The sequence below is a fragment of the Balaenoptera borealis genome (genome assembly GCF_965194805.1).
Source record: "Balaenoptera borealis genome assembly, chromosome: 9".
Lineage (NCBI taxonomy): Eukaryota > Metazoa > Chordata > Mammalia > Artiodactyla > Balaenopteridae > Balaenoptera > Balaenoptera borealis.
In genome coordinates, this window is record NC_138873.1 from 49,770,505 (window position 1) to 49,795,166 (window position 24,662).

Genomic DNA, 24,662 nt, shown 5'->3' on the forward strand with positions numbered 1-24,662 from the left:
TGTGTTTGTTATTTTTTTAATTGTAAGAAACTAGTTTAAATTGAAAACATATCAATACATAATATAGTGCCTTACTAAAAAAAACTAGTTACACAGCTGTTATGTGGTTAATTCTTAAAAATTTCTGAGGGCTTGATTAAAATACATACATGTTTTACAGTGGAAAGTGTTTTCTTGAAATTCTGAAAATTCATGGAGAAATCATTCACATTTTTTACATAGAAAATTTATATAGAAATTATATTTAATGAGTATTTGACTACTATTTGACTAGTATTTGACTAGTGTTTTGTTCTCTTAGTAAAGCTACAGAACTGCCATTTTTCCATTGGGTTCCATGTTTCCATGATAACACAGGTTTGCTCATCTAAATTTCAAAAAATTCTTTTTTTTTGGCCACGTCACGTGGCTTGCAAGATCTTAGTTCCCCGACCAGGGATCGAACCCAGGCCCTTGCAGTGAAAGGGTGGAGTCCTGACTGTTAGACTGCCAGGGAATTCCCTAAATTTCAACAAATTCAATTAAGTGAAAAATCTCTTGGGACAGGTGAGTTCTATAACATTCTGATCTATAAAGAAATAAATCTGTCTACTAAAAAATGCTTTGCAGCGTCTACTGCAACTCTTAGATATACATTTAATGCCAGGTTTATCAGTTAGCTGTTGCTATGTAACAAGTCACTCTAAAACTCAGTAGCGGGCTTCCCTGGTGGCGCAGTGGTTGAGAATCTGCCTGCTAATGCAGGGGACACGGGTTCGAGCCCTGGTCTGGGAAGATCCCACATGCCGCGGAGCAACTAGGCCCGTGAGCCACAACTACTGAGCCTGCGCGTCTGGAGCCTGTGCTCCGCAACAAGAGAGGCCGCGATAGTGAGAGGCCCGCGCACCGCGATAAAGAGTGGCCCCCGCTCGCCGCAACTAGAGAAAGCCCTCGCACAGAAATGAAGACCCAACACAGCCATAAATAAGTAAATTTAAGAAAAAAAAAAAAAACTCAGTAGCTTAAAACCATTATTTATTATTGCTTACATGTCTGCAGATCAGCTGAGCTTCAGTTGATCCACGTCAGGCTCAGCTGAGAGACTTTACTTCAGGCTGAGGTGGCTAAGGGCAGCTCTTTGTTTCACAGAAGGCCAGTGGATTGTCTGGGACACCTCTGCTCCTCATGTCTTTTAGTTTCCTGAGACCAGCAAGCTATCCAGGGTATGTTATTGTCACAATAATGGTACAAAAGAGTGAACCATTGTTCATTCTTGAAGTGCTTGAAGCCTTAGGATCAGGACTGGCATCATGTCCCTTTCTTCCAAAAAGCAAGTCACATAGCCAAGCCAAAAAATCAAGGGACAGGAAAGGACACTCCATCCGTGATGAGCATGGCAGTAGTGTGGGTGAAGGGGTGAAGTGTTAGGGCCAGCAAGTCAATCTGCAACACCAGATTAGATAATGAACAAATTGGGGGAGAGCTTAGATAGAGATTACAATGGTCTGAGCTGTGTGGGTTCAATAGGAGGTTGAAAATAGGAAACAGGATCTCTTGGGTAGAAGGAATGGGAATGTTTGTGAGAAGAGTGCTGAATCTTTTCCTAGCCAAAAGTGTCAAGAGAATTATAGCTGAAGAATAGCAGAGGGCTAACATGACATGGGTCCAGTGAGATTAAAAGAATGTAGTGGGAGTGAAGGGAGAGAACAAGGCAAACAGAATATTAAGAATGTTTAGGTGGAAGATCTCTGTACTGAAGACTTATTTTAGTTAACTAAATTGTTACCCAATAAGCTTGTATATTTCCAAATTATAAAATAGTCTAATAGTAGAGTCTAAGAGGATGAAGCATTTCTGCCCTGGGTTCAGGTTTGGCCAATGCATTATAGATACTCTGGGATTTTGGTATCTTTAAGCACATCTAATTATAGTATTTGGGGCAGAAAAGTCATAATCACCATTTTTTAAAAAAAAATCATCTTCTCAGTTAATTTCATGTTTTTTCATTCAAAATGATGCATTAATCAAAGTTATGAATCTTACATCACCAAGTAAGGAATATTTATTAGTAAATTAAAAATTTGTAACTATATGAATATTCCACAATATGTGTTACCTAACTGGGTACTTAAGTACAATTAATTCATGATTTCTACCCCCTGCTGATGTGAATTTAGGTGATATACCTCTTGCTTCTTGAGTACTAGATCCAGTAGAACCACATACGTCTGCCTTTTTTCTTTAACTGTACTATTTAAAATGCACTCCGTTCTTAAGAAAACAGCTGTTGTCTTTAAGTCAAACTGCATGCACAGCACCATGGCCATGCACCTCTCCCTAAGGGAACTGGTGCTCGGACTTATATTTTTGACATATTCTGAGAAAATCTCTTAAGATGACTAGATAGTCTTCTTTGTTTCATTGCTACTATAGTTTATATCTTTTTTAAAAAAATCAATTTGATGTGCTTCTACATGTTTGAACATGTGATCCTCTGGTCTGCATTTAGCACATAATTTCTCTCCTTTCTTTTATCCAGAAGCTTTTAGCTTTAATGCTTTTTGTGAAGGAAGGTTTATGGAATATGTACAACCAGCCATGTGTTAAAACAGGAGAAGGCTTGATATGACTAAGAAAATTGACCTTGGCACTGTCATTTTTGTCAATATAACACTTTTGCTCCATATATTTTTTTGTTGTTGATTTTCATCCTCTTTCTTTACAGGCTGGGAAGTGATGATACCCATTTTGAGGTCGGCATGGCCAATGATGGATGTGAAGTGCATCGTTTTGATCCTACTGTTAAATCAGCTCATGTTCTGGAGAGTGAGCGTTTTTGGTATCACCGCTTGTCCGTTGACTGGCGGGACTCCCATCCAGCTGTTGCTGCCCAAAAACCATATAGCAACACCAGAAAACTGAGAACCATTTTGAATGAATTTGGGCATCACAAGGTCAGATTTTTCATTTGATTTCATAGTTAAAGTGAACAAACTCATAAGCTTTTTTTTTTTTAATTAATTTATTTATTTTTGGCTGTGTTGGGTCTTCGTTTCTGTGCGAGGGCTTTCTCCAGTTGCGGTGAGCGGGGGCCACTCTTCATCGCGGTGCGCGGGCCTCTCACTGTCGCGGCCTCTCCCGTTACGGAGCACAGGCTCCAGACGCGCAGGCTCAGTAGTTGTGGCTCACGGGCTTAGTTGCTCCACGGCATGTGGGATCTTCCCGGACCAGGGCTCGAACCCGTGTCCCCTGCATTGGCAGGCAGATTCCTAACCACTGCGCCACCAGGGAAGCCCGCTTTTTTTTTTTTTTTAATGCAAACCAAGGATTGGATAGTTGAAGGTCCAGTTTTAACCTTACTGATCACTTATCATTATTTATAGAGTCAGTTCTGTAGATATAACGTTTTGTCAAGGATAGAGATTTTAAATTGATTTCAGGATTTTAGTTGCTGTTGAGTAGTGCTAAGGTTTTGACCAAGACTTGCCAAGGAGAATAAGAAACTTACTCTGGTGTGGGCTCAAGAGTACCATTTCCATTTGGGAATTGATTTTAAATTTCCAGACAGAGCAAACTACTTATTTCAGCTTCAAATACAAAAAGTAATCAGAACCAGGTTTGTGTTTGATAAGAGATCGCTTGTGTATCATGTTTCTCACTGTTGTAACAATGATTTTGAGTCTCCAGTCTCTTAAAGGTCAGAAAATACATGTAGCTTTGATTAAAATGTACTTTGTAAAATTGAATGGACATTATGTGTATTACAACTGATATAATTATGTCAAAAGACATCAAATCTCTACAAATATTTTATTGTGAATGGATAGCAAAAGGAAACTCAATCTTTGAACTAAGTTTTTTGAAAGCAATTTTTAGCTGTGACTAATTGCATTCTGTAGGTAGATACTAGAGAAATTCTCCTGAGTGTAGTTGTCTTGCCTTTGATTACCAGCTCTTCTTGGGCTTGGCCTATCTTGGTCTATTATTCCCAGCCAGAGATGGCATGTAATTTAGGACATGCCAGAATGGGTGTTCCTGAGATACAGTGTACATGGAACTCAATTTTAAATCTGAGTTGGCTGCTTGATCTTTAATAAAAAGACTTTTCCTCTGCATTGTTATTTTTGCTCCCCCTCCACCTCCTCCCCTTCCTCCTCCTCTTCTTCTTTCTCTTAAAAAAAAAATTCAAAAACAGAAAAAATTCCTTTAATTGGACAACAGGAACTTCTTCAAGAACAACTTCAAAGAATTTGGTGTTCTTTTAACATGTGTTTTGAATTTTGTATTTGTATTTGTATTTTGATTTGCCATTGAGAGTAACTAGCATTTAATAGTTAGGAGCCTTAATGAAACACATACAGGGGTTTTTGCGTAAAATCTTTGAACAGAACCCAAGGAAGTGAGAGCATTTTTCAGAATATTATTTTGTTTTTGCTGCTTGTTACCTTCATAGACATGTTTTTTGCAGCCGAAAATTACAGGCTTGACCCTTTTAGCATGTCAACTCTAGGTTATTCAAAGAGCTAACTACTGATTCTTTGTGTTCATTTAGGAGTCTTGCTGCTCCCCCTTAATGCTCTTTACATCCTGGCCCTCCACCCCCATTCTTCAAAGAAAAGACTGAGTAGAGAAAAGAGGTGAAACAAAAAGCCATTTTGCTTTTTTTGGATAATATTTTAGCCAAAGATTTGGAAAATGTGAGGATAAAATTGACTTCGAAAAATGATCTGTGGATATAATTTATCTGTGCCACATTTCATATGAAAAACGCGTTTTCGGATAACCAGGTAGGCACCTGGATTGTGCTTGTTTAATTAACTCCATGGGAGCTGCAGTGGGCAAACCTTTATGCTGTAGCTGAAGCATGATGCCTTTTACAACACTGCTCCTGAGACAGCAGAAATATTTATAGTGATACTTAAAAAGGATAAATGTTTTAAAGGATTTTTCATATTCTTAGGGCTATTATTTTATTGAAAACACTAATAATGACACTTAAAAATGATTAAGATGGTAATTTTATGTTGTGTTTTTTACCACGATAAAAAAAAAAAAAAATGGAGGAAAAAACCCCATAAATAATGAAATGATCTGGCTCAGAATTGCCAGGTATGTATTTGTCGCTTAAAAAAGAGTCCCTTGCTGAAAATTGAAAAGATACTGGTATTCTTTCATAGAGATTTTTTGGGTGAATGCTTTAAAACAAAAACAACAAAATCTAAAGCCATTGGTGAGTGATTGCTTCCATTAGGAACATGCTTCTAGAAGCTACGTGGTGCCAGATAAAAGGAAACCTCATTTCTGGCCTGCAGCAGGCAAGGTCTGTTTTCATTTTTCTGCATGTGTACAGACCCTGGTAAATACGATGTAGCTCTGGCAGGGAAAACAAATAGGAAAAACACACTAAAAAATGTCAGTGCGTTTGCCTTGCCTCCTTCACTTATTTTTCCTGCAAGTGACTATAGAAACCAAAGGGGTTTTGTTGTTTTGTTTTCACTTCATGACTTTAAAATATTTCATATAGTTTTGCGATGTTTTCCATTTTAAGGAGTTATTTTTCTTCTTCTCTTTAGCCATACGTACATTCCAGCAGCTCAGGCAAAAATGTAGGCAAAAATGAAAGGCAGAATTTTGAGATGGTGACAGTAAAATGCATGTGGCTTTCATACTGCTTTTAAAACTCTTCGGTAATTTAAACTTCAAACCGTAGATCAAAAAACCTTTCTAAAGCATCAAGTGAGAGCAGCTGTATCAGCAAAAGTGTGTGCATGAGAAACCCAGTCTGTCAGGGAATAATATCACCTGGATCCAGCATTATTTGGAATGAATAACTGTCTTCTCTTGGCTGAAGTGCTTGTTGCTGTAACTATGCATAAGAATTTTTCCAGAACATGACTAGAAATATCGAATCTGAGATTTCTGCTCATATTAATCATAATGGGTGCTTTCTTCTGAAGACTTTATTACACAGAGTATCCTAAATGATCCAGGCTGGTTAATGAGAATTATTATTTTCAGTCATAACCATGCTGAAGATAATATGAATAACAGGACCGCATTAGAGCTTACCTCTGTAAGCTCATTACTCTAGGTTTGAGGCATGGGTGCTCTTGTTGGTTTTTGGCATTGGGCAAGTCATTTAACCTTTCTGGTGCTCAGTTTGACTGTCAGTAAAATGAGGATGATACCACCTAAATGGATTGTTTCTGAGAACTGGATCAGAGAACACAGTGTGAAAGCCTCCAGCAGAGTGCCTGGCGTCAGTTTGTCATTTGATTGTAAATTCAAAGAATTGTTATTAACAGTTTCAGTAAGTTTTTACTAAATTTTATAGAAATGTTTTCTTTTTTCTCTTTGTTTCCAGGGAAAATATATCAGCAATTTCTTTGGAAATTGCTAACTGCACCTAATTCTAGTCAAGAGTTTTTTTGTTTTTTTTTTTTTGAATTTTGGTAGGAACTTTATAAATTTATTTATTTATTTATTTTTGCTGTGTTGGGTCTTCGTTTCTGTGCGAGGGCTTTCTCTAGTTGCGGCGAGCGGGGGCCACTCTTCATCGCGGTGCGCGGGCCTCTCACTATCACGGCCTCTGTTGTTGTGGAGAACAGCCTCCAGACGCGCAGGCTCAGTAGTTGTGGCTCACGGGCCCAGTTGCTCCGCGGCATGTGGGATCTTCCCAGACCAGGGCTCGAACCCGTGTCCTCTGCATTAGCAGGCAGATTCTCAACCACTGCGCCACCAAGGAAGCCCTAGTTAAGAGTTTTTAATGAAAGGTTTGTGTGAAATTGAAGGGAATTGGTCCTTCAGACTTGGTCATAGAAGAACTGTTTTTGTTTGCTGCCTCAGGGCACTGAACAGCTTTGCTGGTGATTGTATAGAAAGTAAATCCTGTGCTGTATAGAAGTGAAATAAGCTGCTGAGAATTAATTCAGAGCAGATGTAGACCATGGGGTTGGGGCTGCTGGTCAGGTGATGCAGGTGTAGCTGACTTCCTGCCTGTTCAGCCCTGAGGGGGCAGGTCCTCCCTCGCCCAGGATGTTGCCCCCGAGGCTGAGTGCCCGCTTGGACTCTGAAAGGAATGCCAGTTTCTGCTTTCCTGGGAAGCCAGCCCGCTATTAATTGCAAAACATCTGTTGTATGCTTGGTGCTGTGTCTAAGAGAATATGAGCTTTGAAATTAAACTACAAAAAGATTCCTTTTTCTTCTTGCTTATCAAGTTTGCAAATATAAACAATATATTGATACTGCCCTACATTGAAATGCTCGTTGGGAATACTGTTCACACTTTGCTGTTGGAAATGGAAAATGATAGATTTTCTTCAGGAAGAACATCGGACCAAGTGTATAAGTTATGTCACTTTTTATTTCTAGAAATCTTCTTTGCCTTAAATTCTGTTTTGTCTGCTGTTAGCTCTGCCATACCAGCTTTTTTCTGGGGGGGGGGGGAATACATTTTATATGAAATGATATTCTAGAGTCCTTTATTTTTATATTTTTTGGATATAGCTTTAGTTTATGTGTTGCCTGTAAGAGTGACATATTAAGTATAGGCCTGGATTGTGTTTTTAAATCCAATCTGAGAGTCTGTCTTTAAACACGTGTGTTTAATTCACTTAGCTTTACATTTATTGTGATTACTGGCATATTGGACAAATTTCAGTTCTTTTAAATTGGGCTTTTTTTTTTGTATGTTTTGTTGCAAAAGCTTTTTTTTTTTTAATTCGTCTTGGTTACCCTTAAATTTTAAATGTATATAATTAACTATAAAATTTTAAAACAACGTATCAAATTATTCAGTATTTCTGTATTCCTCCTAAACACAACAAGGATCCTAGCAACTTAACTACCCATTGAATATGAGCCCCACATTGCTATTATCTGGAGTTTTAGTTTGCCTCTTTAAAATTTTTATATTTTCTTTTGAAAAGATGTAAACATAAAAGTTGGAAGTTATGAGAATAAGAATAATACAATGAACTCTCATATGTTCATCACTGAGATTCATCAATTGTTAATATTTTGCCACACTTGCCCTCTCTCATTTGTACAAATATTACATTTGCATTCGACTATTGTCTCTGCAGATTTTTAAAAAACTCAATGGAAAGGAATGGATGGATACTTCTATAATACATCTATCTATGTATGTGAATTTAATCCATTTGTATTTATCGTGATTGCTGATATATTTGGATTAATTACATCTTTGATATATCAGTTGGCATCACAATTAATGTTGAAACAATGAAAATATCCTTATTAAAGTCAGGGAAAAATAAGGATACCTGTCATTATTATTAAAAAAAACTGGATTAGAGCTCTTTAAAAAAAAAATCTTATTTTGAGATAATTATAGATTTGCACACAGTTGTAAGAAATAATACAGAGATTCCATGCACCTTTTCCCAATGGCAAACCTATAGTATGATATCACAGCCAGTATATTGACAATGATACTGTTCAGATACAGACCATCTCTAGTACCGTCAGGATCATGTTACCTTTTTATAGCCACACCTACCTTCCTTTTCCCCACCTCTTTCCCTAGCCCCTGATAATCACTTATCTGTTTTCCATTTCTATAATTTTGTCATTTCAAGAATGTTATATAAACAAAATTGTACAGTGTATAATCACCGTTGTTATTTAACACAGTTCCTAAGATAATAGTTAACACAATTAGAAAAGAGAAAGAATCTTAGGGGTAAAACTTAGGAAGAAGGAGTTAAAAATTGTTATTATTGTATGCATATGTATTATTATTATTATTGGAGCACTCATTATTGGTAGATAATATGATTGCATACTGGAAAACTCAAGAGAATCTAATGAAAAACCATCAAACAATAAGAGAATTTAATGAACTGTTTGAGTGCAGTGTACAAAAATTAGAAACGTACACTTTCATGAATAACCAGAATATATAAAGGCAGAGAAGACACCATTTACAAAAGCAACAAAAAAAAGATAAAAATAAACTTAAGACATGTGCAAGATCTATAAGAAGGAAACTTTATTCAAGAATTTAAAATAACACTTGAACAAATTCAAAAGCATAGCATGTTCTTGGGTAGAAGGACTCATCATCGTAATGATTTAATCTTTCTTATGTTAATCTATTCATTTAACATGATCCCAGTAAAATTGCCGGTAGAATCTTATTTTTTTTTTTTTCAGAACAATAAACACCTTTATTACACGAGCTAAAATAGGAGGGAAGAGGATTTATTTGCCTTTCCAGGCCTTGATTTGCCTCAGATAGAACTCCAGCTCCTTTCCCTCTAGCACATAGCCATCTACTCGGCCACACTGGCCTGGTCTTGAAGCGATGCATGCAAGAAGCTTGCCCTGCTGGAACTGCTCCTCTAGAAGACTGCTGATTTTGGCATTCTTTTTCCTTTCATCATATTTCTTCTGAATTTTTTTGATTGTTTTTAGTTTAATATCTCTTCCTCCTCAGGAGTCATCTTGGCCCCCTTCTTGGGGCAGTGCACAGTGGGACTTGTGCCACTGTCAGTATGGTGTGCTGTCAATGAGCATGATGCAGTTCTTCACCAGGGTCTTGGTACAGAACAGTTCGTGGTTGGATGCATTGTAGGCAACATCAATTATCCTTGTCTTGCACATACAACACTCCAAGCCCCAGAAGAAGTTCCGCATATCCAGCCTCAAGGCCTGGTACTTCCTGTTGCCTCCCTGCCCACGGACTGTGTGTATGCAGTGGGGGTCAACCTTGGTGTCAGTGGGGTGTCCCAGCTCATACTTCTGCTTCTTGTGGTAGGGCTTTCTCTTGCCCCCAGTCTTGCGGCGCTTGTACCAGTTGTCCCGAGAGATGCCAATCACTCGGTGCTGGCTAGAAAGAGCTGTCTTTACTCCTTTGTATATTCTTGCCTCCTTTGTCACAGATTAATTGACCATAAGTGTGTGGCTTTATTTCTGGGCTCTCTATATTGTTCTATTGATCTACATGTCTGTTTTTGTGCCAGTATCATACTGTTTTGATTACGGTAACTTTGTAGTATAGTCTGAAATCGGGGAGTGTGATTCTTCCACTTTTATAATAAATTAAAAAATTTTTTGTTTTATTTCTGTGAAAAATGCCATTGGTATTTTGATAGGAATTGCATTGAATCTATAGATTGCCTTGGGTAGTATGGCCATTTTAACAATATTGATTCTTCCAATCCAAGAACACAGCATATTTTTCCATCTGTTTGTGTCTTATAGTTTATGGAGTACAGGTCTTTTGCCTCTTTAGGTAGGTTTATTCTTAGGTATTTTATTCTTTTTGCTACAATGGTATTGTTTCCTCAATTTCTCTTTCTGATACTTCATTGTTAGTGTATAGAAATGCAACTGATTTTTGTATATTAATTTTATGTCCTGCAGCTTTACTGAATTCACTGATGAACTCTAATAGTTTTCTGGTGGCATCTCTAGGATTTTCTACGTATAGTATCATGTAACCTGCAAACAGTGACAGTTTTACTTCTTCCTTTCCAATTTGGAAGGAATTCCACTCCTGGTTATATCCGAAAAAAACCCCACTAATTCAAAAAGATACATACACCCCAATGTTCATAGCAGCATTATTTACAATTGCCAAGACAAGGAAGCAGTCTAAGTGTTCATCAACAGATGAATGGATAAAGAAGATATGGTATATATATTTATACACACACACACACACACACACACACACACACAATGGAATACTACTCAGCCATAAAAACGAATGAAATTTTGCCATTTGCAGCAACATGGCTAACCTTGGAGGGCATTATGCTAAGTGAAATAAATCAGACAGAGAAAGACAAATACTGTATGATATCACTTATATGTGGAAAATAAAAAATACAGCAAACTAGAATATAGCAAAAATGAAACAGACTCACAGATACAGAGAACAAGCTAGTGATTACCAGTGGGTGGGAGGGGTGATATAAGGGTAGCGGAGTAGGAGGTACAACTACTGGGTGTAAGATAGGCTCAAGGATGTATTGTACAACATAGGGAATGTAACCAATATTTTTTAATAATTGTAAATGGAAAGTAACCTTTAAAAATTGTGTAAGGGGAGATTGGTTCAAGATGGCGGAGTAGAAGGATGTGCACTCACTCCCTCTTGCGAGAGCACTGGAATCACAACTAACTGCTGAATAATCATCGACAGGAAGACACTGGAACTCACCAAAAAAGATACCCCACATCCAAAGACAAAGGAGAAGCCACAGTGAGATGGTAGGAGGGGTGCAATCACAATAAAATCAAATCCCATAACTGCTGGGTCGGTGACTCACAAACTGGAGAACAATTATACCACAGAAGTCCACCCACTGGAGTGAAGGTTCTGAGCCCCACATCAGCCTTCCTAACCTGGGGGTCTGGCAACGGGAGGAGGAATTCCCAGAGAATCAGACTTTGAAGGCTAGTGGGATTTGATTGCAGGACCTTGACAGGTCTGGGGGAAACAGAGACTCCACTCTTGGAGGGCACACACAAAGTAGTGTTCGCATCAGGACCCAGGTGGAAGGAGCAGTGACCCCATAAGAGACTGAACCAGACCTACCTGCAAGTGTTGGAGGGTCTCCTGCAGAGGCGGGGGGTGGCTGTGGCTCACCGTGGGGACAAGGACACTGGCAGCAGAAGTTCTGGGAAGTACTCCTTGGTGTGAGCCCTCCCAGAGTCCACCATTAGCCCCACCAAAGGGCCTGTAGGTTTCAGTGCTGGTTTATCTCAGGCCAAACAACCAACAGGGAGGGAACTCAGCCCCACCCATCAACAGACAAGGGGATTAAAGTTTTACTGAGCTCTGCCCACCAGAGCAACACCCAGCTCTACCCACCACCAGTCCCTCCCATCAGGAAGCTTGCACAAGCCTCTTTGATAGCCTCATCCACCAGAGGGCAGACAGCAGAAGCAAGAAGAACTACAGTCCTGCAGCCTGTGGAGCAAAAATCACATTCACAGAAAGATAGACAAAATGTAAAGGCAGAGGACTAGGTACCAGAGGGGGGAACAAGGTAAAACCCCAGAAAAACAACTAAATGAAGTGAAGATAGGCAACCTTCCAGAAAAACAATTCAGAATAATGATAGTGAAGATGATCCAGGATCTCGGAAAAAGAATGGAGGCAAAGATCGAGCAGATGCAGGAAGTGTTTAACAAATACCTAGAAGAATTAAAGAAAAAACACCTAGAAAAATTAAAGAACAAACAGAGAGGAACAATACAATAACTGAAATGAAAAATACACTAGAAGGAATCAATAGCAGAATAACTGAGGCAGAAGAACAGATAAGTGACCTGGAAGACAGAATGGTGGAATTCACAGCTGCAGAATAGAATAAAGAAAGAGGAATGAAAAGAAATGAAGACAGCCTAAGAGACCTCTGGGACAACATTAAATGCACCAACATTCTCACTATAGGGGTCCCAGAAGGAGAAGAGAGAGAGAAAGGATCCGAGAAAATATTTGAAGAGATTACAGTCGAAAACTTCCCTAATATGGGAAAGGAAATAGCCACCCAAGTCCAGGAAGCACAGAGAGTTCAAGGCAGGATAAACCCAAAGAGAAACATGCCGAGACACATAGTAATCAAATTGACAAAAATCAAAGACAAAGAAAAATTATTAAAAGCAACAAGGGAAAAATGACAAATAACATACCAGGGAACTCCCATAAAGTTTAACAGCTGATTTCTCAGCAGAAACTCTGCAAGTCAAAACGGAATGGCACAATATATTTAAAGTGATGAAAGGGAAGAACCTACAACCAAGATTACTCTACCAGGCAAGGACCTCATTCAGATTCGACGGAGAAATCAAAAGCTTTACAGAGAAGCAAAAGCTATGAGAATTCAGCACCACCAAACCAGCTCTACAACAAATGCTAAAGGAACTTCTCTAAGTGGGAGGAAACACGAGAAGAAAAGGACCTACAAAAACAAACTCAAAACAATTAAGAAAATGATAATAGGAACATGCATATCAATAATTACCTTAAATGTGAATGGATTAAATGCTCTAACCAAAAGACACAGGCTTGCTGAATGGATACAAAAACAAGATCCATATATATGCTGCCTACAAGAGACCCACTTCAGACCTAGAGACACATAAAGACTGAAAGTGAGGGGATGGAAAAAGATATTCCATGCAAATGGAAATCAAAAGAAAGCTGGAGTGGCAATACTCATATCAGATAAAATAGACTTTAAAATAAAGAATGTTGGGGCTTCCCTGGTGGCGCAGTGGTTGGGAGTCTGCCTGCCAGTGCAGGGGACACGGGTTCGAGCCCTGGTCTGGGAGGATCCCACATGCCGCGGAGCAGCTGGGCCCGTGAGCCACAACTGCTGAGCCTGCGCGTCTGGAGCCTGTGCTCCGCAACAGGAGAGGCCACAACAGTGAGAGGCCCGCGCACCGCGATGAAGAGTGGCCCCCGCTCGCCACAACTAGAGAAAGCCCTCGCACAGAAACGAAGACCTAACACACCCAAAAATCAATCAATCAATCAATAAATTTATAAAAAAAATAATAATAAAGAATGTTACAAGAGACAAGGAAGGACACGACATAATGATCAAGGGATCAACCCAAGAAGAAGATATAACAATTATAAATATATATTCACCCAACATAGGAGCACCTCAATACATAAGGCAAATGCTAACAGCTATAAAAGAGGAAATCGACAGTAACACAATAATAGTGGGGGACTTTTACACCTCACTTACACCAATGGACAGATCATCCAAACAGAAAATTAATAAGGAAACACAAGCTTTAAATGACACAATAGACCAGATAAATTTAATTGATATTTATAGGACATTCCATCCAAAAACAGCAGATTACACTTTCTTCTCAAGTGCACACGGAACATTCTCCAGCATAGATCACATCTTGGGTCACAGATCAAGACTTGGTAAATTTAAGAAAATTGAAATCATATCAAGCATCTTTTCTGACCACAATGCTATGAGATTAGAAATAAATTATAGGGAAAAAAACATAGAAAAACGCAAACATATGCAGGCTAAACAATACGTTAGTAAATAACCAAGAGATCATTGAAGAAATCAAAAAATACCTAGAGACAAATGGCAAGAAAAGCATGACAATCCAAAACCTATGGGATGCAGCAAAAGCAGTTCTAAGAGGGAAGTTTATAGCAATACAATCCTACTTCAAGAAACAAGAAAAATTTCAAACAATCTAACCTTACACCCAAAGGAACTAGAGAAAGAAGAACAAACAAAGCCCAAAGTTAGTAGAAGGAGAGAAATCATAAAGATAGAGCAGAGGGCCTTCCCTGGTGGCACAGTGGTTAAGAATCCACCTGCCAATGCAGGGGACACAGGTTCAAGCCCTGGTCCGGGAAGATCCCACGTGACGCGGAGCAACTAAGCATGTGCACCACAACTACTGAGCCTGTGCTCTAGAGCCCGCGAGCCACAACTACTGAGCCCGTGTGCTACAACTACTGAAGCCCTCATGCCTAGAGCCCATGCTCTGCAACAAGAGAAGCCACTGCAATGGGAAGCCCGCGCACCACAATGAAGAGTAACCCCCACTCACCACAACTAGAGAAAGCTAGCGTGCAGCAACAAAGACCCAATGCAGCCAAAAATAAATAAATAAAATAAATTTTAAAAAAAGATCAGAGCATAAATAAATGAAAAAGAAACAAAGAAAACAATAGCAAAGATCAGTAAAACTAAAGGCTGGTTCTTTGAGAAGATAAACAAAATTGATAAACCTTTAGCCAGACTCATCAAGAAAAAGAAGGAGAGGACTCAAATCAATAAAGTTAGAAATGAAAAAGGAGAAGTTACAGTGGACACCGCAGAAATACAAAGCATCCTAAGAGACTACTATAAGCAACTCTATGCCAATAAAATGGACAACCTGGAAGAAATGGACAAATTCTTAGAAAAGCACAAGCTTCTGAGACTGAACCAGAAAGAAATAGAAAATATGAATAGAGCAATCACAAGTAATGAAATTGAAACTGTGATTAAAAATCTTCCAACATGGGCTTCCCTGGTGGCGCAGTGGTTGAGAATCTGCCTGCCAATGCAGGGGACATGGGTTCGAGCCCTGGTCTGGGACGATCCCACATGCCGCGGAGCAGCTGGGCCCGTGAGCCAAAACTACTGAGCCTGCGCGTCTGGAGCCTGTGCTCTGCAACAAGAGAGGCCGCGATAGTGAGAGGCCCGCGCACCGTGATGAAGAGCGGCCCCCGCTTGCCGCAGCTAGAGAAAGCCCTCGCACAGAAATGAAGACCCAACACAGCCAAAAATAAATTAATTAATCAATTAAAAAAAAAAATCTTCCAACAAACAAAAGTCCAGGACCAGATGGCTTCACAGGTGAATTCTATCAAACATTTAGAGAAGAGCTAACACCCATCATTCTTAAACTCTTCCAAAAAATTGCAGAGGAAAGAACACTCCCAAACTCATTCTATGAGGCCACCATCACCCTGATACCAAAACCAGACAAAGATACTACAAAAAAAGAAAATTACAGACCAATATCACTGATGAATATAGATGCAAAAATCCTCAACAAAATACTAGCAAACAGAACCCAACAACACATTAAAAGGATCATACACCACGATCAAGTGGGATTTATCCCAGGGATGCAAGGATTCTTCAATATACGCAAATCAATGTGATACACCATATTAACAAATTGAAGAATAAAAACCATATGATCATCTCAATAGATGCAGAAAAAGCTTTTGACAAAATTCAACACCCATTTATGATAAAAACTCTCTAGAAAGTAGGCATAGAGGGAACCTACCTCAACATAATAAAGGCCATATACGACAAACCCACAGCAAACATCATTCTCATTGGTGAAAATCTTAAATCATTTCCTCTAAGATCAGGAACAAGACAAGGATGCCCACTCTCGCTACTATTATTCAACATAGTTTTGGAAGTCCTAGTCATGGCAATCAGAGAAGAAAAATAAATAAAAGGAACACAAATTGGAAAAGAAGAAGTAAAACTGTCACTGTTTGCAGATGACATGATACTATACATAGATAATCCTAAAGATGCTACCAGAAAACTATTAGAGCTAATCAATGAATTTGGTAATGTTGCAGGATACAAAATTAATGCACAGAAATCTCTTGCATTCCTATACACTAACAACAAAATATCAAAAAGAGAAATTAAGGAAACAATCCCATTCACCATTGCAACAAAAAGAATAAAATACCTGGGAATAAACCTACCTAAGGAGGTAAAAGACCTGTACTCAGAAAACTATAAGACACTGATGAAAGAAATCAAAGATGACACAAACAGATGGAGAGATATACCATGTTCTTGGATTGGAAGAATCAACATTGTGAAAATGACTATACTGCCCAAAGCAATCTACAGATTCAATGCAATCCCTATCAAATTACCAATGGCATTTTTTATAGAACTAGAACAAAAAATCTTAAAATTTCTATGGAGACACAAATGACCCCGAATAGCCAAAGCAATCTTGACGGAAAAAAATGAAGCCGGAGGAATCAGACTCCCTGACTTCAGACTCTACTCAAAGCTACAGTAATCAGGACAATATAGTACTGACACAAAAACAGAAATATAGATCAGTGGAACAGGATAGAAAGCCCAGAGATAAACCCACGCACTTATGGTCAACTAGTCTATGACAAAGGAGGCAAGGATATACAATGGAGAAAAGACAGTCTCTTCAATAAGTGGTGCTGGGAAAACTGGACAGCTACATGTAAAAGAGTGAAATTAGAATGCTCCCTAACACCATACAGAAATATAAACTCAAGATGGATTAAAGACCTAAATGTAAGACTGGACACTATAAAACTCTTAGAGGGAAACATAGGAAGAACACTCTTTGACATAAATCACAGCAAGATCTTTTTTGACCCACCTCCTAGAGTAATGGAAATAAAAACAAAAATAAACAAATGGGACCTAATGACACGTAAAACCTTTTGCACAGCAAAGGAAACTATAAACAAGACGAAAAGACAGCCCTCAGAATGCGAGAAAATATTTGCAAACAAATCAACGGACATAGGATTAATCTCCAAAATATATAAACAGCTCATGCAGCTCAATATTAAGAAAAATCAGGGCTTCCCTGGTGGTGCAGTGGTTGAGAGTCTGCCTGCCAATGCGGGGGACACGGGTTCGAGCCCTGGTCTGGGAGGATCCCACATGCCGTGGAGCAATTAGGCCCGTGAGCCACAATTACTGAGCCTGCGCGTCTGGAGCCTGTGCTCCGCAACAAGAGAGGCCGCGATAGTGAGAGGGCTGCGCACGGCGATGAAGAGTGGCCCCCGCTCGCCGCAACTAGAGAAAGCCCTCGCACAGAAATGAAGACCCAACACAGCCATAAAATAATAAATAAATAAATTAATTAATTAATTAAAAAAAAAAGAAAAATCAGACAACCCAATCAAACAGTGGGCAGAAGACCTAAATAGACATTTCTCCAAAGAAAACATACAGATGGTCAAGAAGCACATGAAAAGCTGCTCAACATCACTAATTATTAGAGAAATGCAAATCAAAACCACAATGAGGTATCACCTCACACCGGTTAGAGTGGGCATCATCAGAAAATCTACAAACAACAAATGCTGGAGAGGGTGTGGAGAAAAGGGAATCCTCTTGCACTATTGGTGGGAATGTAAATTGATACAGCCACTATGGAGAACAGTATGGAGGTTCCCTAAAAAACTAAAAATAAATTACCATATGACCCAGCAATCCCACTACTGGGCATATACCCAGAGAAAACCATAATTCAAAAAGACACATGCACCCCAATGTTCATTGCAGCACTGTTTACAATAGCCAGGTCATGGAAGCAACCTAAATGCCCATCGACAGATGAATGGATAAAGAAGATGTGGTGTGTATATACAATGGAGTATTACTGAACCGTAAAAAGGAATGAAATTGGGTCATTTGTAGAGACGTGGATGGACCTAGAGACTGTTGTACAGAATGAAGTAAGTCAGAAAGAGAAAAACAAGTATCGTATATTAACACATATATGTGGAATCTAGAAAAATGGTATAGATGAAGCAGTTTGCAAGGCAGAAATAGAGACACAGGTGTAGAGAATGAATGTATGGACACCAAGGGGGGAATGGTGGTGGTGGTGGGATGAACTGGGAGATTGGGATTGACATATATACACTAATATATATAAAATAGATAACTAATAAGAACCTGCTGTATAAAAAATAAATAAAATAAAATTTTAAAAAATTGTGTAAAAAATCCTGGAGTAAGGATGTCATAAAAGAAGGAATGATTAATTTGATTACATATAAATATAAAATTTCCGCACGTTAAAAATACCAAAAGCAAAATTAAAAGGCAAATAACAAACTGAAAAAGTATTTATAACTCATTTTATAAGCAGAGAGCTAATTTCAGTGGTATGTAAGAGCTTTAACAAATCAATAAGGAAAAGATTAGCAACTTAATAGAACATTTGATAAAGACTGAAAAAGTAGTTCACAAAAAAGGAAATACAAATGGCTCATGAAAAGGTATTTAAACTTGCTCATAGTATGAGAAATGGAAATGAAACTACCCTTAGATACAATATTCTCAGGAATCAGATTATCAAAGATAAAGAGTGGCATGAATATAAATTGGTACAGTCTTTATGCCAGGCCGTTTGGCAATATCTGTTACATTGCAGATGCAAATACCTTTTGATCCGTCAATTCTACTTCTATGAATTTGCCATACAATCGTACTCCCATATATATGAACTGATATATGAACAAGGTTATTATTATTATTTTTTGCCTCATTGTTTGTAATAGCAAAGGATAGGAAATAATCTACATGTTTACCATTGTGGAAGTGTTTAAGCAAATTATTTGACTTGTATTCAGAGTACATAAAGAACTGTACAACCAAAAATGAGACAAAAAACTCAACTAAAAAATAGGCAAAAGATTTGAACAAACATTTCACCAAAGAAGATATTACAGATGGCAAAGCACACATGAAAAGATACTCAATTTTGTTAAGCAACAGGGAAATGAAAATTAAAGCCACAATGCATTACCACTTCACAAACACCAAGATGGCTAAAATTAAAAAGGTTGATGATACTAAGTGATGATGAGGATGTGAAGTAACTGGAACCATCAAACATTTCTGGTGGGAAGGCAACTTCTTTGGAAACGAGTTTGGCAGTTTCTTACTATGTTCTTACATTTACCAATTGACCCTGCAAACCCACTCCTAGGTATTTACCCAAGAATGTTGAAAACATATGTCCACACAAAGACTTGTACTTGAATGTTCATAACAGCTTTATTCATTATCACCCCAACTGGAAACAACCCCATTGTCCATCAACAGGTGAATGGTTAAGGAAGTTATGGTTTGAATATACCATATACAATATACCATTCCATCCATCTATGATGGAATAGCACTCAGCGGTAAAAAGGAACAAGTATAGTGATACATCAACATGAACAAATCTCACAGACTTCATACTGAATGAGGGAAGTCAGACACAAAAGATTACATGTTGTATGATTCTCTTTAGTGAAGAAGAAAAACTATCCTATAGTGATAGAAATCAGACCAGTGGTTGCCTGAAGCATGTGGTGTTGGAATGGAGGAGATTTACTGAAACGGTCACAAGGGAATGTTCTGGGGTGTTGGTGGTTACATGGGTGTATACGTATGTCAAAAGTCATCAACCTATATACTTAAAATATATGAATTTTGTTGTATATAAATTATATCTCAATAAAGGCAAATTATAGAAGAATGTATGTAGGTTTTTATAATTCACATACTTGTTTTTATACATATAGAATCTCTCTGAAAATATATACAAGAAACTGGTGATACTAGTTGACTCCAGGGAGAAGAACTGAATGGATGAGGAAGGGATTCTACTTTCTATATCTTTTAATTTTACACCTTGTGAATATTTTAAAAATTAAAATATTTTCAATGCTTCTCCTCCAATTTCCTTTATTCTCTACTTCTGGTGTTCCCTTTAGATGTCTTTTGGAACCTCTCAGTCTTGAGAGGTTCCTCCTTGTCTCTCAATTGCTTTTTCGTATTTTAAAATCTCAGTCACTGGCCTACTTTTGGGTGAATTCTTCCATGCTGGCTTCCAATTCTTTAATTTTCTTTTTAACTGTGTCCAGTCTAGAGTTCATACCCTTTGTTGATATTTTTAAGAATTACAATTATTGTGTTTTTCACTTCCGAGATTTTTAATTGGTGTTTTACCTGTCCGTCTGTTCTTTTTTAGTTCTGCATGTTTTTATTTCAAAGTGTATTGCCACTACTTCCGTCTTTGTGAAAGTAAATATTATTCTTACTGATTGCCCTGAGTGCCCTAAACATACTTGTTTTAAACTTTTGTCAGACTGTTCAACAAAATTAATTTAATCTCGGAATGAAGTAATGTTCCAGTTATTGCTTTGGTTGGCTGTTTCTCATCATTTGATTTCTGTGTGTATTTTCGAGTTTCATTTGTTAGTTCATTTTCAGTGGAAGGTTTTTGGTTTGGTTTTGCTTTTTTCTTTCCTTTTTGGTTCCACCCTTCTCTGCCTAGTGATTTTATAATAGCCTTCAGGCCTGGTCTTCTGTAAGCATTTGGGGACTCCTGCTTCTTCCAGTGATACTGGGAATATTCAGTTACTGAACCATCTCATTTGCTGGCTCATTTGCTATTTGCAGGGGTGAGTCTCTCTTCTCTCACCTCCCTAGGCCAATGACTGGTTTTAAGCCATAACCCCGTCAGTGGTTGTCAGCAGTTTATTTTGAGCTCCTTTCTGGATCCAGGGTACTCCATTCCAGACCTTGGCTTTAAACAATGAATGTGGCTCAGCTGCTCTCTCATGGGAGCACTTTTAGTTCCTGTTCTCTGCAGGAGATGCACCCCCAGGACCACTGCTATACCTGCTTTATGTCGGGAACCCAGCATGTCCTGGCTTCAGTCTTGCTCACTGCTCTATGTTCTGGTCCATGGAGATGTTCATCTTGTTTTTGAGACCTGCTTTGATCTTTTTGTCCCCTCCCTCATCATTCTCTTTTTCACTTTGTGTTTGGTACAATGGGGAGGATGTGCATCTTGCCTTCATACTTTTCTTTAAATTGATTCACCTTTCTTCCTTAGAATTATTTGCAGAAATAATATCCATGGACTCATGAGTCAACTGTCCTGGCTGTTTTCCAATATACATTAAAAATACCTTATGTGAAAGATTTTGAAATCCTTATTTATCTTGCCCTAAATCATATTCTATACCAGTATTTCTCATATTTGCTGTGTATGTGAACCACCTGGGGAATCTAATGAAAATGTAGCTGTTGATTTAGGAGGTTCACTGTGGGGCCTGAGACTCTGCATTTCTAGCAAGCTCCCAGGCAATGCTGACGCTGCTGGTTGGGGACCGTACAATGACTAGCAAGGTCTGTACCACAGTCTGAGAAGCATAGGAGCAGAGGATATTAATAGTAATTGTCATTGCTGGGACCTGCACTTAAGTGGTGTCACCCCAGAGGCCCAGCACTGGGCCACTTTGTGCTCTCCTGATGTCCTCCCCCTCTAGCCTGAGTCCTTACCAAAGGTGGAGTGAGGCACAGATGCTGTGCTGTGCTTCGGGTCATTTTTCTATTCATGTGCCAGCCTGTTGCACCAGCTTTGTGTACTAGATTTGCTGTTTTTCTGGGACATTTTTTTTTCTCAGGAGGAAAACTCCTTTATAAAAATGTCCCCTGGTCATCTGCCACACCAGTGCAAGGCCCAGACATGCCTGAGTCCTGGATGACTAATGGCTTTACCCTGTAGCTGGACCTCTGCTTCTCAGATGTGTCCTTCCAACTAAACTGTGTGTGCCTCAAGACCAGAGACTCTTTATTGTATGGAGTCAAATCCTGACTACCCAGTGAGGAGCTCAGGAAATGTATGCTTGTCCACCTGACTTTCTCCCTGGTACCTTTCCAAATAAAACGTGCAGGGTATCAGAGTTTGAATGCTTCACCTTTTCCTACAACCTGCCGTGGAATTAATCAGCAGCAGCATGAGCATCCAGAGGCCTTAGTCACTGATATTTCAGAAGAACATTTGGGTAGAAAACTGCATGGAAACAAGATATGTTGTGATAAAGGTAGAAGTCCAGGTGATTCTTTTAGGGCCCAGTGGAATCTTCTATTTAGACTTGTTTATATTCCTTTTTCAAAGAGAGGTATGTATCTTTCTGTGTATTTGAAGGCAACTTCATCTTGCAGAATTGCTATTTAATCATGATGGTGCTGTGTTTCTGTGAAATAAGCCAGTGGCAATTTAAGAGTCATGAGTCATTCATGGTACTGAATTGCAATTTGAAATGCAGAGACATCTTTCTGTCTCCATCAATCAGCAGTGGACCCTAAGGACAAGCCATCTTGAGAACATGAGTCAAGCACTTGTGCACTCAACATTTAGGAAATGAGTTTTGGCTTTTTTTTACCCTATTCACTCATCAGTAATGGTGAGATTTGCTGTGAAACAAAAAGTCTTGGCTCCTCTTAATAATTTTCAAACCGTTCAGTGCCTCTGCATTGAGCTACAGTTTTTGTTTCCTTAGATGTGTCCTCCCCTTGGTTTTCCTTGGCCAAAAGCCATGACCAGAAAGGTTGTGTGTGAACAGTGCTCTGGAATCCAGAGACCCACTCCCACCTGTACAACCAAGGGCTTCTCAGATTTCAGTGTTAGAATTCAGAACACCAGAAAACAAACCAAAAATAACAGCAACACACCACCGTCAAAGCATCCAATCTTCTAGGGAGATTGATTCAAATGTCAAGCCCAGGACCAACCTCAGAGATTCTGATTTAGCTAGTCTGACATGGAGCTCAGGAACCTGCATGTTTAACCAACCCCACCCCACTCTGCCCCAGGTGATATGAACATCACCCTTTGAGAAGCCTCCCTGTGTAGAGAGGACTTTAGTGGCTCAGCCTTCCGTTTGCAAATCCCTCCTCCCTTGCTGTGCATAAAACCCTTTAAACAGGAATGGAGTCCCGAGCCTGGCTGTCAGCTTCTGCAGCCTCACTCCCTGGCTCCTCATCAAGTCTCTGTGTCCTCTGTGCCTCAGTGTTCCCTATTAAAAGGTGAGCGATATGGATCTCTGCCATTTGAGAAGGTTGTCCAGGCAAATAAACTCATGTTGGTGACAGTGATGAATGAAGAGTATTCATGGAACCAGAATTGGAACTTTATTTTATAGAGCACTGTGACTGACTCTCACTCCTTTGAGATTTTCAAGGGGGTCCAGTATTATTACCAAAGAGGAAGATTTCACATATGGAGGAAATTAGGCTCCAGGAAGCTGGCATTTGTTTTTCTTCGTCACTGTGTACCAGGGCTGGGTGTATTTGTCTGAGAATCTTGTTTTTTGACAAACTTTGGGGAATGAGAGCCAAGTGAATCCTGAGGGAGCAGAGGGGGACTCTAAGCTCCAGGTGCCTCTAAAGGTTTCCTTTTTTGTGACTTTCTTTCCTAAAGGAGACACTGGGTCGATAGAGGGATGCTGTGTTCAGTGCTACACAGCTCAGATTCACTGGGTCAGGCAGCTCTGCAAGTTCCTTTATGTGTGTTAAAAAATGCTTAATGCCTTTTGACATTAAGAGCCCCAAGAACTTGCTATCATATTAGCGAATCCTCTGAGGGAGAGATTCCTGAACAAATCTGTGAGGTCACGCCTAGGCCGGCTGTTTCTGCCTCAGGAGCTCAGCCATGCCAGCCTCTGGGGTGCCCATGCATAATAAACCACCCACAGAGCAGGCTCCAAGTGCATGGGGAAAGGTGGTCGCAGTTTCACTTGGAGGTAAAACCTGATTTATTTTTCAGCCATGAAAATATTAGAAAAGGAAGATGTCATTTGCCACTTTTTAGTTAAAAATATAAGGACCTTTTAAAAAACACAAATTTCCTAGCATGGAGTGGCATTCAACAGTTTTGCAATTAAAATGATAATGAAACATTTCTGTTAACTTCTCTTTAAAATCAGTGCGATGGGTTCACAGCACACCATTAGAAGGAATTATGTAAAACAGCCTCTCTGTTCCAAGTCTTATTTTAAGATCTAATTTATTCCAGATTCTGCGGGAAAAAACCGTTCATGTGACAAGCCTGCTAACAGATGTCAATTTAGTTTTATAGCACATGCCTGCACTTCAGAGTCAGAAAATGGAGATTATTCTTTTCGCCTGCTGTTTATTACACGACACAGCTTCATAACACTACGCCCTGGAGGACAGCTGATTAATAACCTATGGGCAAGCAACTTATCACCCGCTTCCGTCTTCTGCAGTGTTGAGTGTAAGCTTTATTTCACATTACCCTTTCGGATTAAGAGAGGTGCTGGAAAAAGCAAAGGTGACAGAAAATGGATTTTTCTGTTTTAATGTCATGTAGATCAGAGGAGAGATTATACTGTAGTGAAGAGAAATAAGAGAAAAAATAGGAATTATTCAACTAGATAGAACTGAATCTATATAAAAACGTTTTTGTGGTGTTGGTTGGTAAAACAAAGTAATTCTATATGAAAGATATTATGTCAAACCAACCGTAACAAGAACTCTCCACTTCTTCACATTCACAGGGCCCATTTCTCAATGTTCACATGGTAT

At 39.0% G+C, this 24,662-nt stretch overlaps 1 protein-coding gene and 1 pseudogene across 10 annotated transcripts in view; one reads left to right on the forward strand and one right to left on the reverse strand.

Moving 5' to 3' along the window:
• The window catches only part of METTL24 (methyltransferase like 24), a 180,951-nt gene that overhangs the window by 55,142 nt on the left and 101,147 nt on the right, over positions 1–24,662 (forward strand). For all 9 annotated transcript variants that reach the window (XM_082404870.1, XM_082404871.1, XM_082404873.1 and 6 more), the window contains exon 4: positions 2,705–2,933. In XM_082404870.1, the coding sequence (XP_082260996.1) occupies positions 2,705–2,933 (229 nt within the window). The remainder of the gene's footprint in view (positions 1–2,704; positions 2,934–24,662) is intronic.
• Positions 9,184–9,885, reverse strand: LOC309635175 (small ribosomal subunit protein eS8 pseudogene; annotated as a pseudogene). The gene has a single exon. The product of its transcript is annotated as a small ribosomal subunit protein eS8 pseudogene (transcript).